Source organism: Pseudorca crassidens, chromosome 18 (assembly GCF_039906515.1).
Source record: "Pseudorca crassidens isolate mPseCra1 chromosome 18, mPseCra1.hap1, whole genome shotgun sequence".
Classification (NCBI taxonomy): Eukaryota; Metazoa; Chordata; class Mammalia; order Artiodactyla; family Delphinidae; genus Pseudorca; species Pseudorca crassidens.
In genome coordinates, this window is record NC_090313.1 from 69,041,495 (window position 1) to 69,057,105 (window position 15,611).

General features: G+C 37.5%; 1 protein-coding gene across 7 annotated transcripts in view; it reads right to left on the minus strand.

Moving 5' to 3' along the window:
• Positions 1 to 15,611, minus strand: part of NBEA (neurobeachin) — a 630,249-nt gene that overhangs the window by 289,560 nt on the left and 325,078 nt on the right. For all 7 annotated transcript variants that reach the window (XM_067713386.1, XM_067713385.1, XM_067713382.1 and 4 more), the window contains 2 exons: positions 12,490 to 12,598; positions 8,479 to 8,645 (listed from right to left, as the gene is read on the minus strand). In XM_067713386.1, the coding sequence (XP_067569487.1) occupies positions 8,479 to 8,645; positions 12,490 to 12,598 (276 nt within the window). The remainder of the gene's footprint in view (positions 1 to 8,478; positions 8,646 to 12,489; positions 12,599 to 15,611) is intronic.

A 15,611-nucleotide genomic window follows, 5' to 3' on the forward strand; every position in this document is an offset into this window, starting at 1 on the left:
ATTCATCCATTGATGGACACTTAGGTTGTTTCCACGTCTTGACAATTGTAAATAGTACTGCTATGAACATATAGTCCCAGAAGTGGAATTGCTGGATCATATGATAGTTCTATTTTTAATTTTTTTAGCAACCTCCATAGCATTTTCCATAGTGACTGCACCAATTTACATTGCCACCAGCATTGAACAAGGTTTCTCTTTTCTACCTGTCCTCTCCAGCATTTGTTATCTCTTATCATTTTGATGATAGCCATTCAGACAGATGTGAGGTGATACATCATTGTGGCTTTGATTTGCATTTCCCTAATGATTAGCGATGCTGAGCACATTTTCATGTACCTGTTAACCATTTGTATATCTTCTTTGGAAAAATGTCTATTCAGGTCCTTTGCCCATTTTAAAATTTGCATTATGTAGTTTAAGACATAGGAAGTATGATCCAAAAACATAAAATAAATAAGGGAAAACTGTTTGTAAATACTAAGTATTATGTAACAGAATTAATTCTTGAATATGCATTTTTAAAAAGCTATCAGGCCTTCCCTGGTGGCGCAGTGGTTGAGTCTGCCTGCCAATGCAGGGGACACGGGTTCGTGCCCCAGTCCGGGAAGATCCCACATGACGCAGAGCGGCTGGGCCCGTGAGCCATGGCCACTGAGCCTGCGCGTCCGGAGCCTGTGCTCCACAACGGGAGAGGCCACAACGGTGAGAGGCCTGCGTACCGCAAAAAAAAAAAAAAAAAAAAAAAAAGAAAACGCTATCACACTCTAGTTTTTCCTCAGAGAAGAAATATAGATCAATAACATTATATTAATTCAAAAGCTAAAATATGTTAGAGCCAGCAGCATCATTGAGTCAAAAGATAAAATTAAAAAGCATTGTATGTTAAAATTAAGCATTTTTTTGTAAAACAGGAAGTAGAACATGATAGAGATGAAATTCCTTCAGATTTAACATATATTTAAGAACAAGGATGTAAATATAAGTACTATTCAATCCCTCCACTTAGGAAGATACAAGTCTATTGGAAGAGACAGGCACATCACATTGCTATAAAATATTAAGTGATATATTATAGATAATTGCAATACAGATAATAACAACAAAATATGAGGAGGCAGGCTTAGGAAAGATAGAGAACCCAGGAAACGCTATAGCAAGGGCGACATGTGAACTCGGCTATAAACTGGGTGACCGTACTTGCCTATTTCTTCCAGCATATGTCTTCATAAAGCAGCCAGACTAATCTTTCTAAACATAAATCAGATCATGTTACTCTTCCACTCAAAACCCTTCACTGTGTTCCATGCCACTTAGGATAAAGTCACAAATCCTTAACATGATCTACAAGGCTTTAAATCATCTGGCTCATATGTTCTCCAGACTCATCTCAAGCCACTATCTCCATTGCTCACTAAGCTCTAGGCATACTAGCTCCCTTTCTGTTCATTTTATTATTTCTACACTCTGAGTCTTTGTAATATTTCTCTCCTTAATGTTCTACACCCTACCCTTTGCTGACAATCCCCTTCTCATCCCTTCAGCACTCAGCTTAAACCGACCTTCTTCAAAAGTCTTCCCTGAATCCCTAATCTAAAATAAAGATCCTCTGCTATACTCTCCCTTTCACAGTACCCTATATTTTCTTTCCTAGCATTTGCCAAAGTTTGTTATTAGCATCTTTTATTTCTATAATTGTTTGTTTAGCATCAGCCCCTTCTACTAGACTATAATTTAGTTATGTTAGGGCAGGGAACACGTCAGTTTTGCTCACCACTATGCTAGCACATATAGGAGCTGAAGAGCTATCTGTTCATTAAATGAATAAAATAAATAAATTATAACTGTATATTTCAAGTTAGAGGGTGACTAAGTGGCATGGGAAACTACTTTAAAAGATTCTTTGTAAGGAGAAGAACAAAGCTGGAGGACTAATGCTACTTGACTTCAAGAACTACTATAAAGCTACAGTAACCAGGACAATGTGGTACGGGTGAAAGAACAGATACATAGGTCAATGGAACAGAACAGAGAGCCCTGAAATAGACTCCTATAAATATAGTTAACTGATCTTTGACAAAGGAGCAAAGGCAATATAACAGAGCAAAGACAGTCTTTTTAACAAATGGTTTTGGAACGACTGGACATCCACATGCAAAAAAATAAATCGAGACACAGATGTTACACCCTTCACAAAACTTAACTCAAAATGAATCACTGAGCTAAATGTAAAATGCAACTCCTAGAGATAACATAGGAGAAAATCTAGATCATGAAGATATAATCCATGAAAGAAATAACAGATAAGCTGGACTGCATTAAAATTGAAAGCTTCTGCTCTACGAAAGACACTGTAAAGAGAATGAAGAGACAAGTCACAGTTTGGGAGAAAATATGTGCAAAAGACACATGACATAAAGCAGGGGTCCCCAACCCCCAGGCTGTGGACCAGTATTGGTCCGCGGCCTGTTAGGAACGGGGCCGCACAGCAGGAGATGAGCGGTGGGCAAGTGAGAAAGCTTCATCTTCAGCTCCCCGTCACTCGCATTACCGCCTGAACCATCCCCCCCCCGCCCCCACCCCCGGTTCCATGGAAAAATTGTCTTTCACGACACTGGTCCCTGGTGCCACAAAGGTTGGGGACTACTGACATAAAGCACTATTAAAGAAAACTTAAAACTCAACAGTAAGAAAACAACCAATCTGATTAAAAAATGGACCAAAGACCTTAACAGACACCTTACCAAAGAAGATATACAGATGATATAAGCATAGCAAATATATTCCACATTATGGGAAATGTAAATTAAAACAACTAGATACCACAACACACCTATGAGAATGCCCCAAATCTGGAACCCCAATAACAGCAAATGCTGGTGAGGATATGGAACAACAGGAACTCTCATTCACTGCTGGTGGGAATGGAAAACCTTGCAGCCACCTTGAAGACAGTTCGGTGGTTTCTCATAAAATAAACATACTCTTACCATATAAGCCAGCAGTTGCGCTCCTTGGTATCTACCCAAAGGAGTTGAAAACTTATGTCCACACAGAAACCTGCATATGGATGTTTACAGCAGCTTTGTTCGTTACTGCCAAAATGTGGAAGCAACCAAGAAGCCTCTCAGTAGGTGAATGGATAAATAAACTGACACATCCAGACACTAGCATATTATGCAGCACTAAAAGAAATGAGCTAACAAGCCATGAAGAAGCTTGCACATGACTACATGAAAGAAACTAATCTGAAAGGGATACATACTATATGATTACAACTATATGACATTCTGGCAAAGGCAAAACTATGGAGACAATAAAAAGATCAGTGATTGCCAGGGATGGGGTGAGAGGAAAGATGAATACGCAGAGCAAAGAGGATTTTTAGGGCAGTGAAACTACCCTGTGTGATATTATAATAATGATGGATATATGTCATCAGACATTTGTCTAAATCCATAGAATATACAAAACCAAGATGGACTATGAACTTTGGGTGATTACACTTCTGGGTGATTATGATTCATCCCTAACGAACCGTTCCGGTGGGAGACATTGATGGGGGGAAACTCCGCATGTGTGTGGGAGGGGGTATATGGGAAATCTCTGTACCTTTCACTCAATTTTGTTTTAATCCTAAAACTACTCTAAAAAAATTGTCTTTTAAGAAAAGACTCTTTGTAAAGAGCTGCCGAACATAAAAAGTGCCTAACAAGTACGAGACATTTACTACGTGCCATACGTTGTGCTAAGCATTTTGCACATAACATTTCATTTTACCATTAAAATAACCCAGTGAAGTAGGAACTGTTTATCCTGTTTTCTAGATGAGCTTGAGCTGTCATTTCATGCAGGGGTAAGTACTTTTTGTCATTTAATAAAATTATTCCATTTAAAATATAAAAGTGTCACAGACAATAGACTAAGTTGTTTTTCCATTCCATTACCAGTAGCGTCACTGTACCAAAGGATATATACCAAGCATTCATTTATTAATTTACTCAACAAACATTTATTTAGCACCTGCTGTGCATCAGGCATTATTCTAGGTGCTAGGGATAACACTGTGGACAGAAGAGATAAAAATCCCTTCCATTACAGAGCTTGCATTCTAGTGGTAAACAAAACAATGCAACTGCTAAATAAGTAAAATATACGGTATGTTAGTAATAAAATTTTGAAAAAGGAAAAACAAAGCAGAGGAATGTAGTACTAAATATTTGGAGGAAGGAGTAGAATTTTAGACAGGGTGGCTAAAGAAGACTTTTTTTTGAGAAAGTACATTTGAATTAAAGCTGGAACAAAGCGGGAGAGCTAGCCACATGGGTTTTTTGTAAGAAAGCATTCCAAACGGAGCAAGCACACCCTGCAAACTTGAAGAACAGCAGGAAGCTACAGTGACTGACAAAAAGTACAAGGGCAGAGTAGCAGGAGAAGCAGGTCAAAGAGCTAACGGAGGCCAGATGACAGTACCTTCCCTCCCCATGGCTCGCTCCACTGCAGCCATACTGGCCTCTGACTACTTTCTGCACAGGCCAAGCACTTCCTTCTTTCGTATGCTGTTCTCTCTGCTTGAAATGCTCAGACAGCTCTTTGTTCAAATGGCTCCTCATCAGAATGGACTTCTCTGACCATTCTACATTTCTTTGTCCTTGTAGGTTTTTTCTTTCAGTGACATGGGAAGTCTCTGGAGTAGCACTGTCCAGTAGAATTTTGTGCAATGATAGAAATGTTCTGTGGTGTCTAACATGGGAACCACGAGACACATGCAGCTATTGAGTACTTGGATGTGGTTAGTGCAGCTATGGCACTAAATTTTTAATTAAATTAATTTTTTTTATTAATTAAATTTGTATAGCCACATCTGACTAGTGGTTACCTTCTTGCACAGTATAATCCTGGAGGTTCCTGAGCAGAGGAGCAAAGGGTTCTACATTTTAGTAAGAATCACCCACACTGCTATGCTGAGAATGGACTTTAGGAGGACAAGGGCAGAAGCAGGAAGACTGGTGAAAGTAATGTTGCAATAAGTCAAGTGAGAAATGATGGTGTCGTGGATCAAGGCTATACCAGAGATAATGGTGAAAAGCAGTCAAATGCTGGATTTTTTTATGGCAGAATCAATAAGATTTGCTGAAGGGCTCAATATGGGATGTGTGAAGAGTAGTTAAGGAAAAGAGCAACAATTATGGCCTGGGCAACTGCAAAACTGGGGTTCTCCATGTCTAAGAAGGAGACGACTGCAAGAGGAACTGGTTTGGGAGAAAATCTCAGGAGCTCAGTTCTGTCATGTTAGTGTGAGATGACAACTAGATATCCAAATGGAAGATACCAAGTAGGAAGATATACATGTCTGGAGATAAGGGAGAGAGACCTGGAGAATTTGGGAGTTACTAACATACTGGTATTTTTTAAAGCCATGAGACTAGATAAAATTGCCTAGAGAGTGAATAAGACAAAAAGGAGAAGCAGTCCAACAACTGAGCCTTATTAATTAAATAATAAGAAAGATTAGAGTTCAGTGTCCCACTTAGTAAAGGATGATAATAGACAGATTGTGTGTTTTTCAGTTAATCAGCACTGGGAGTTAATGTGCAGAAAAGGACAAAGGATACCTGTTCTTCTGAGGGGTCCTGTTGCCAGCCTTCCCGTCTATCTAATGAGCTACCATAAAGGGAAAGCTGAGCAGAGGATGCATTCGACACGTTACCACATGACTCTCACTACGGAAGTCTCTGTCCTTTAGCTGTATTTTAATTATCTGGTGAAATATTAAAACCAAACCACGTACAGCTTTATACATTTAAGGTAATATCCTATGTTATACCAGTTGAATTGTTAGCAATATAATGTTATAGTCCTCACTACATATAACTGAGTAGGTAAATCCAATTTGGATGACACAAAAAGAGAGACAAGGTCTACAGCTGGGGCAAAATGCTCGTGCCACTGTACTGTCTTAAGGTTAAATTCTGCATCAACTTCGCTAGGCTATGTGCTCAGCTGTTTCATCAAATACTAGTCTAGATGTTGCTGTGAAGGTATTTTGTAGATGTGATTAACATCTATAATCAGTTGACTTTAAGTAAAGGATATTATTCTCAATAACGTGGGTGGGGCTCATCTAATCAGTTGAAGGTCTTCAGAGAAAAGACTGAGGCTTCTTGGAGAAGAAGGATTTCTGCCCCAAGACAGAAATCCTGCCTACACTTCCAGCCTGCCAGCCCACCCTACAGATTTCAGACTTGCCAGGTTCCATAAGCATGTGAGCCAATTCTTTAAAATAAATCTATATATATCTACACCCATATCCATATTCATATCCACAGCTATATCTTATCTATATCTATGTCTGACATATATCTTATTGGTTCTTTTCTGTTTCTCTGGAGAACCCTGATTGACACACTCTGCTTCTATTTGTACAAGTTGTGTGATACTATCTAAGTTTCACTTAACCTCTGAAATCTTCAATTTCTTCATTGTAATATGAAAAAAAAAATTCAGTATCAACCTTAATAGAGATGTTCTGAATGTTAAACAAAATAACCCATGTAATGTTCTTAGTATGGTGCCTAGCACACAATAAATATTTAATAAATGTTAGATGTGGTGGTATTGCTATTACTATAAGAAACAAATATTGAGTGTTCACTATTTTTTTTTTTTTTTGCAGTATGCGGGCCTCTCACTGCTGTGGCCTCTCCCGTTGCGGAGCACAGGCTCTGGATGCGCAGGCTCAGCAGCCATGGCTCACGGGCTCAGCTGCTCCGCGGCATGTGGGATCCTCCCGGACCGGGGCACGAACCCGTGTCCCTTGCATCGGCAAGCGGACTCTCAACCACTGCGCCACCAGGGAAGCCCCCACTACTTTTTTTAAACATCTTTATTGGAGTATAATTGTTTTACAATGGTGTGTTAGTTTCTGCTGTATCACAAAGTGAATCAGCTATACGTATACATATAATCCCCATATTCCCTTCCTCTTGCGTCTCCCTCCAACTCTCCCTATCCCACCCCTCTAGGTGATCACAAACACTGAGCTGATCTCCCTGTGCTATGCAGCAGCTTCCCAACAGCTATCTATTTTACATTTGGTAGTGTATATATGTCCATGTCATTCTCTCACTTCGTCCCAGCTTACCCTTCCCTCTCTCCATGTCCTGAAGTCCATTCTCTACGTCTGCATCTTTATTCCTGTCCTACCCCTAGGTTCCTGAGAACCTTTTTTATTTAAGATTCCATATCTATGTGTTAGCATACGGTGTTTGTTTTTCTCTTTCTGATTTACTTCACTCTGTATGACAGACTCTAGGTCCATCCACCTCACTACAAATAACTCAATTTCGTTTCTTCATCTGTCATTGGACACACAGGTTGCTTCCATGTCCTGGCTATTGTAAATAGTGCTGCAACGAACATTGTGGTACATGACTCTTTTTGAATTATGCTTTTCTCCGGGTATATGCCCAGTAATGGGATTGCTGGGTCATGGGGTAGTTCTATTTTTAGTTTTTTAAGGAGAGTGTTAACTATTTTTAAAGACATTATGTTATAATTTTACTTTAAATTCAAATAATAAAGTTTTCTTAAATCTATCTTATACTTGAGACCCCAGGACAGTCTGTCAAATAATATCCTGGCCATATTCTAGATGTTCTTCTCTAACTAACAGAATCACTTCTACCAGAATTTTCCTTAGTGTCTCGTCCACATTTACCCAATCCCTAAATTCTGCCAGAGACTTAATAAAAACAGTCAATGAGATAAGATAAAATGAAGACATACAAATGAAGAACATTAGCAATCTAAATATAGTGACCTGCTTCACTACTATGTTTCTAGAAGGCACTGTGCAGAGGACAACAAAACAAAACGAAACAATTTTATGCGCACAAAACTTCAGGAAGAAAAACACTTGTAACGCAAAAACAATCAATTTTGGTTTTGTTTCTATTATAATATCATAAATACCCTAATTTGAGATGAAACCTTTCCTAAGAAAGACTCCATAGAGAAATATAGAAGAAAAAATTTTAAAAGAATGTATTACTTCTCCATAGTGAACGCTTATATTATTATTACTTGTGCATAAAAAAATTAAGAATGATATAAATTTAATAATTTGAAGAGTTGGCTCTGAAAGATTAAAAACAAGTCACTTCTTATAACTAACACCCATGTTATATATGAGAGATGGCAGTCTAAAATACTTGCCTAAACAAATTTTGTATTATGTTACATATTATTATGAATTAGAAAAAAATTTCCATTAGATTATTTTTAAAAGTTTAGATTTTCTTTTAAACCATTCTCAAGAGTCATTACTAAAGATTTCAGGAAAAAAATTAAGTCATTTTTTTACACTGTAAAATCATATTTTGTAAGGAAGTTTTAAGTTTATAGTTTTTTTTTTTACTTATAACTACTATAATTAACCTATGAGTTACTGTTTACTTCTAGTTTTTTATAACTCACCTATGAGAAACTGCTCCCCAAGCACCATGCTTATTTGTGAGAATGTTAAGGATCTTCTGTTTCAGCTGATTTGCAGTCACGTGGTCCCTATGTTTCGCAGCACTAATGAGATGGTCACACATCTTTTCTTCCTCTCTTCTATCAGCAGCGTATTGGGCACACTGCGACTACAAAGAAATACAAACAGTGCATGATAATAAACCACTACTGTGTGTAAGAAAGAAATGATTATTGATTCAATTTAAAAAACTCAGATAATGTAATCTTTTGAAAGTTTATTCTAAAATATACACACACACACACACACGCACACATATAATCACCTTTCAAACTGGTAAAATATGTTCTTTCTTCGTGTTTATACATAAAGTATATGTAAAGTAATTTGAATATTATTAAGTAATATAATCAAGTAATTAATGACTTTTAAGGTTCCTTCCAATTCTGAAATTCTGATTTTAACATATTCCAAAAATAAGCATTTTAAAAACAAAATGATTTATTAAAAATGTAAACCTACTTATTATTTTAACCTATACAGTATATATCTCACTTAAAATAAGAGTTATGTTCCTGATAATTATATATAGATCAAAAACTTGCCACTTAATATATAGTGTTCCATTTTGTAAATGGCAATGTGGTGTAGAAGAGAAAGCAGTAGTTTAGGAATTTAGACCTGGATTTAATTTCACACTTTATGCAAATTCTGTTTTTTTCACTGTATTCAGTTTTACATTTGTAAAATGAAGGGCTAAAACAAGGTTTTCTCTACAGTGTCTCCTAGCTCTAGAATCTAATGTATTCAAAGTTTCTCATGATAACTACTACCTTAATCTTATCTTCCCTAATAATCAGTTGTCCTGTCAGCTATCTGTATTCAAGTTCATTGGTATTAGCAACACAGGTAATCAATCTCATTATGTATCAAAAAGGTTCAATACAGGGCTTCCCTCGTGGTGCAGTGGTTGAGAGTCCGCCTGCCGATGCAGGGGACACGGGTTTGTGCCCCGGTCCGGGAAGATCCCACATGTCGCGGAGCGGCTGGGCCCGTGAGCCATGGCCGCTGAGCCTGCACGTCCGGAGCCTGTGCTCCACAACGGAAGAGGCCACAACAGTGAGAGGCCCACGTACCGCAAAAAAAAAAAAAAAAAAAAAAGGCTCAATACAAACATGAACATGAAGATGAATATCCCTTTAACCATAAGTTTGATTTGTTTTGTATAATAATTTTTGTATAGGGTAGAGTGACTGCAGATTTTAACATTATCATGTATGTAATACAAGTCATATAACTACAAAAAAAGTTTTGTACATCTAAAAAAATACATATAATGAGTTCACATTCATCATTACAAAGTAAAAATCTTTCATGTAAGGTATCTGAACATATTCCTTTCAATTATCTATTGATACAGACTACTACCACAAGTCATCTCTTCCAGAGAAATAACCCTACAGTAACCTAAGAAGGATTAATTCATTTTCCAATTTATCTTTTTGTACAGGGAATCACCAATTAGTACAATGATCTGCCTCCATAATGAGGTTAATATTTCATTAGCTCTTTGGAGAGTAAAATTAAATTTTCATTTTTCTTCCTTAACAATTACAGTGGTTAGCCAAAAAAAATTAACTGTGAAGTACCCATCTCAAATTAAATACATTTTTTCTCTTAATTACAGGTCTATATGAGAGATACAGAAATTCCTCAAAAAGTCCTAGTATAAAATGTTATGACTTTTACAAAATCTTTTACAATTTAAAAGTGATATAAGTTTGGTAAACCACACACGCACAAACGTACACATAATCAATGCATTTACTAATACAGCTTTAACCTAAAAAGAACAAATCGAAACATCTGGGTTAAAAAACAATGCACATTCGTTAAGTAACAATGACAATACTCTCAAAATTAGGTTTACATTAGTAGTTTATTTTATGTGTACACAATCTAAAAACCCTGAGTCTTCATATCCCCTTCATAGCCTCTACACCTCCCTTAGCCATGCATCATCAACAGGAGTGATCTCATTCATCCCCGAGGGGGTAAAAACTGGTATTAGAGTTGCGTGAAAAAAACCTTACTCTTTTAATGTATAAAGCACAGATGCATATACGGTACACAAACAGATATGCAGCATATTGATGATAATACAATATATCAAGGTGGGGGCTGATTAGGATGACAAATATTTAAAAATTTTCCTTGTGGGGAGCAACAAAGAAAAAGGTCGAGAAACACCTCCCTTAGCTTAACATCACCTTGGTTAAATATATGTTAGAGCTTGTAACTAATATCTAGCTGCTTGAAAATCTATTTTAAATGCTTTCACATGACAAATATTGATCTGCTTATATTCCCACAAAATATCCTGATTTTCTTAGTAGATATATGATCAACTCAAAACTGATTCTGCAGGGAATTCAGTTAATAATCTAAGCCTTATTTACTAACAGAAGTCAAAAGTTAATTGAATATTCTTATTTTGTCTAGAGTTCTGACATATCTTATACCTAAACATATTATATTCAAAGAACTCAATCTTTTCTTGTCATCCAAATTACAGCATGATACCCAATGTTATAAATATCAGATGCTATTTACAGTTGAAGCAATACAAAACTTCATTTTGACAAACACTTGTCAATGGACTTTTACCAGAGTTTAAAATGTTTGTTTGTTTTTTGCAAAATAAGGTGTAATCCCATGTGACAAGTGTGTGCTGTCTCATCTGACAAATAAAGCAGAGGTTATGAGTTTTAAAGTGACAACAGCTATTTTTCTGCCTCACGTTTTTTTTTTTTTTTTTTTTTTTTTTTTTTTTGCGGTACGTGGGCCTCTCACTGTTGTGGCCTCTTCCGTTGCGGAGCACAGGCTGCGGACGCGCAGGCTCAGCGGCCATGGCTCACAGGCCCAGCCGCTCCACGGCATGCGGGATCTTCCCGGACCGGGGCACGAACCCACGTCCCCTGCATCGACCAGCAGACTCTCAACCACTGCACCACCAGGGAAGCCCCCTGCCTCATGCTTTTTACCTAGGTAGGTCAGAGATCACTAGACCTAGGACATCAACTTGCAAGGCTAAGAGAGCTGCTTTACTGAGATAAAAACCTCGTCAAAACTGAAACCGTGGGCTCTGGCTTCCAGCCACACCACACTTGTTCGCATGTCGTATTAGGAGAATAAATTGGTGGAGTTATATATTATTTTCAAGACCACTGAAGTCCAACCTAAGCCAAACACCAGGTCACCTCAATATTTCTGAAACCAATGTTATTGAATTAGGACGATACAAATAATGTCAAATAATTACTGACATGCTAGGAATATAAGAATAATGTTCTTAAAAAACTATTAGTATGTAATATATAGTGCTTGAACATCCTTTAGTTTTTGCATATAAAATAGAAATGACAGCTATTTGTTCTTTACTCAAATGATAGTTAATTGTACTTATGAGGATTTTTCAACTATTACATTTCCATATATAGATCGATACATACAGATCTACATTTATATCATATATAATGGCATTGCTTCATTTGTCACTAAAATATAATTATAAATATAAAATATGAACTAAAATAATCTTTGGCCACTCTAAATAAAGATAGATACATTATTAAATAATAAATTACTGAATGGTAAAACTGTTTCTCCATATAACCACTGTTACACCCATATCTAATGGTGTGTAAACTATGCTGAAAAATTACTAAAGGAATTGCATTATAAAACTGTATTTGCCTTTAAGAATAAGTCAGAACAACTTCAGTCCACCAACTGGTTAGGAACAGGGCAGGACGGGTCTCTTCATGTTGTAAATGAGGTAAAAAGAAATAAGTGCCCTGTATTTGACATTTACTAAAGCTTTTAAAAACTACTGAAATGACTTCAGTGAAATTTTTCTCTTAAAAAAAAAAAAAAACCTTATGTAAGGTTACCATTGGTGACAACCGACTTATAACAGAAAAGCAGAATTTAACTCAATCCCCAAACCTTACCTCGAACTCTGCATGTTTATGTACATCCTCAGCTCTCTGTCTGTTCAAAATAAACTCAGCTTCATTTGCAACACGAACTATATGGTCCTTCATAGCATGGCATAGCAATCTGAAAAGAAAAATACCTTTGGAATTATTATTCTTAATAGCTTTGTTTAATCCAATTTTTTTCAATAACCAAATTTCAGTATTGCAAGTATTAACTATGCATAAACTTTAGATAAAGCTAAATCATATAATTAAGAAATACGCTATTATATTTTTACAGCAATGCCTCTTAAATATAATGTGCCTTGTGAACAAATGATTCAGTTAATTCAATTAAGTTATTTAATGCACTAAAAACCAAGGATTTTTGACACTTTTTTAAATGGCTAGAAAAACAAAATTCACTGCCATGGAAGTAAATTTTCACACAAAACTGGATGACCATATGTTAGGAAATCTATAGACTGGATTCTTTCTTTAATTAATACAGACAATAGGACGGACACCTAAAATTCACTTAAATGATCAGATTCTTAATTCTAGATGGAACTACCTTGAAATGAGTTCCAAGCAGCACTCAATTCAAGATAGTTCTCAGTAGAAATCTTTCCAAAATCCATGTGTGTTCTGACACAGATTTTGTTACTCCGCTATGAGATTTCGGTTAAATTATGACTGTCACTCTAGGACCAGCGGGAACTTCCTGGCAGTAGCACGGAAGCACCACTAAAATCTTGCATAGCAGCAGGACAGGTAGAGAGATCACTTGGAAACATGTAGCAGTATTCTCTTCAATCACATAAGAGGGACACAGGCACATTCCAATGGGAATATGGTCTAGTCTTCAGCATGAAAGTTAACGACAACATAAATTATTCAAAGACACAACGGTTAGGGGAATCTGCTAGAAACCACAATAGTTGGGGAAAAAAGGCTCAAACTCCTATGTAAATGATGTTGGAGGGCAAACAATCATATGGATAGTCTTAAATTTAATCACTGAGGCAGCTGGAAAAATAAAAGAAGTTAAAGAAAGACTAAACTCCAAATATTAACTTTTGATGACATCATTGGTCTATATTTTATAGATAGTCTTCAAAAGAGAAAAGAGATGTGAGAGATTAGAGTATTTCATTCAGTGGCTTTGTCTAGTGCATGAAGGCTGAAGAAAGCCAGGAAAAAAATCTAATATGTGCAAATTAGTGCAGATTACATTTAAATAGATTAACAGAAGACAGCTGGAAAGGAGAGACTCAGTGTCTGGCTGGTTAATAGGTACTATTCTCAGGAACAGAACAAGTGGATGGGCAAAGCCAAGAGGCATGGTGGCAGAGGAGGGGGTGGGGTGGGGGAGACTCATGCCTCAGACACACCAGAGAAATTGCATCAATTGTCTGAAAGTCTGTCCTCCTACCTCTGACCCTTATGAGTCATATAGCAACTAATATATGATGTTTTATTTCCATGCATCTTCTTATCTGACTTATTGTCATTCTGGGTGACCTCATTAGCCACATGGGAAACCGTTCACCACAGTACCCCACAATTCTCTGACCTTTTAATGGGGAACCAAAAATCCCTAAATCTAAGATTCCTTTAGAATCTTAAATTCTACCTCACTTCAGGAAATCACCTCACTGGCCATAATCAGCTTCACATCGTAAATCTTTATGCCAACAATCTACTCTCTGGTCACAATCTCCTAGCCTAAGTGCTTTCTCTCCCCTTCACTAGTCCCTCTCTGGCCCCAGGCAAAAATAAGCTCACTTCCAACTTCCACTTCTTTGATCCCTCTCTTCTCTTAGTCCTTCAACCACTGCTCAGATTTATCTCCTTCCCCCCCAAGCAAGGATCCCCCCAGTCCACACTTTAACCATTCTCTTTCCAGCACCTTCACTCAATTCCTGATCTGCCTGCTGTAATTGCTCAGGAAATACATAATCCTAGGTGAAGACGTGGGTCTCCCTCCTCATTCCTATATCTGGACCTCTGAGGAAACTTGAGTTGACTTTTCTAAAATAATTTTGTTAAGTGTGTATTCCTTGTCATGTGTGGTCACTGAAGTCTCTGTTTCATTATGTTAGTGTCAGCTAATGATTAGACAGAGATTTCTTTAAATGCCTGAATCCAAAAAAATCTCCCAGAATTTCTCAAGCAGCCGTGTGTGTGTTTGGACAGCCCTTGAACACTCAGCCAGGCAGGTTTCAACTCTACCTTTGCATTTACTTCCTGCTTCCATAGAGTCCCAGCATCAGCAAAAGATGAGAGTTTGGGGCCTTCTCAGGTCTTTCCAGAGCATGAACACAACGTTAAGCGTGTGCAGGGCCCTTTACATTTCCAGGAATATGTCAGAGCTTTTCAAAGCCCTTGTGTACATTTCACTCCCCAGCTGCTCCTCCCAAGCTTTTTGGTGTGTCTATCATTTGCCTCAGCTGTTAATCTATCACCTCAGGCAGCTGAGGTGCCTATCACCTCAGGCAGTGAGGTCCAAGATATTAGCCTATAAGTGTCTTCAACAAATGCCCTCAGGAAATCAGTTTTTTTTTTTTTTTTTCCACTCTGGGCCACTTCCAGGTTAGGTAAAATAAAACAAATCTTTTAAGCCATTCTTCCAGGGAGTCACCAGACAGATCAGAACAAGTAAGTGATTTAAAATTCTTTACTAATGAGGTCTATTATGCTCCCTCTGGTACAGTGCTTATAATGTGTGCTGCATTTTTATGGCTTCCTTTGAAATGGGGAGCAAAGGTTGGGACCGGAGTGAGTTAAAATGTCACAAAATTACTCTATCGTCAGACCCACCAATAATTTTTGAAAATATTTTTGTTGCATATACAATTATTGAGAATTTTGTTTTCACACGTTGAAAGTATTATGTTACTTTCTTCTAGCTTTCTTTGTTGCTGTTATTCTTTCTTTCTTTCTTTCTTTGTTTTTGGCTGCGTTGGGTCTTTGTTGCTGTGTGCAGGCTTCTCTAGTTGTGGCAAGCAGGGGCTACTCTTCACCGCAGTGGGCGGGCTTCTCATTGCTGTGGCTTCTCTTGCTGCAGAGCACAGGCTCAAGGCATGCAAGCTTCAGTAGTTGCAGCACACGGGCTCAGTAGTTGTGGCTCACGGGCTCTAGAGCGCAGGTTC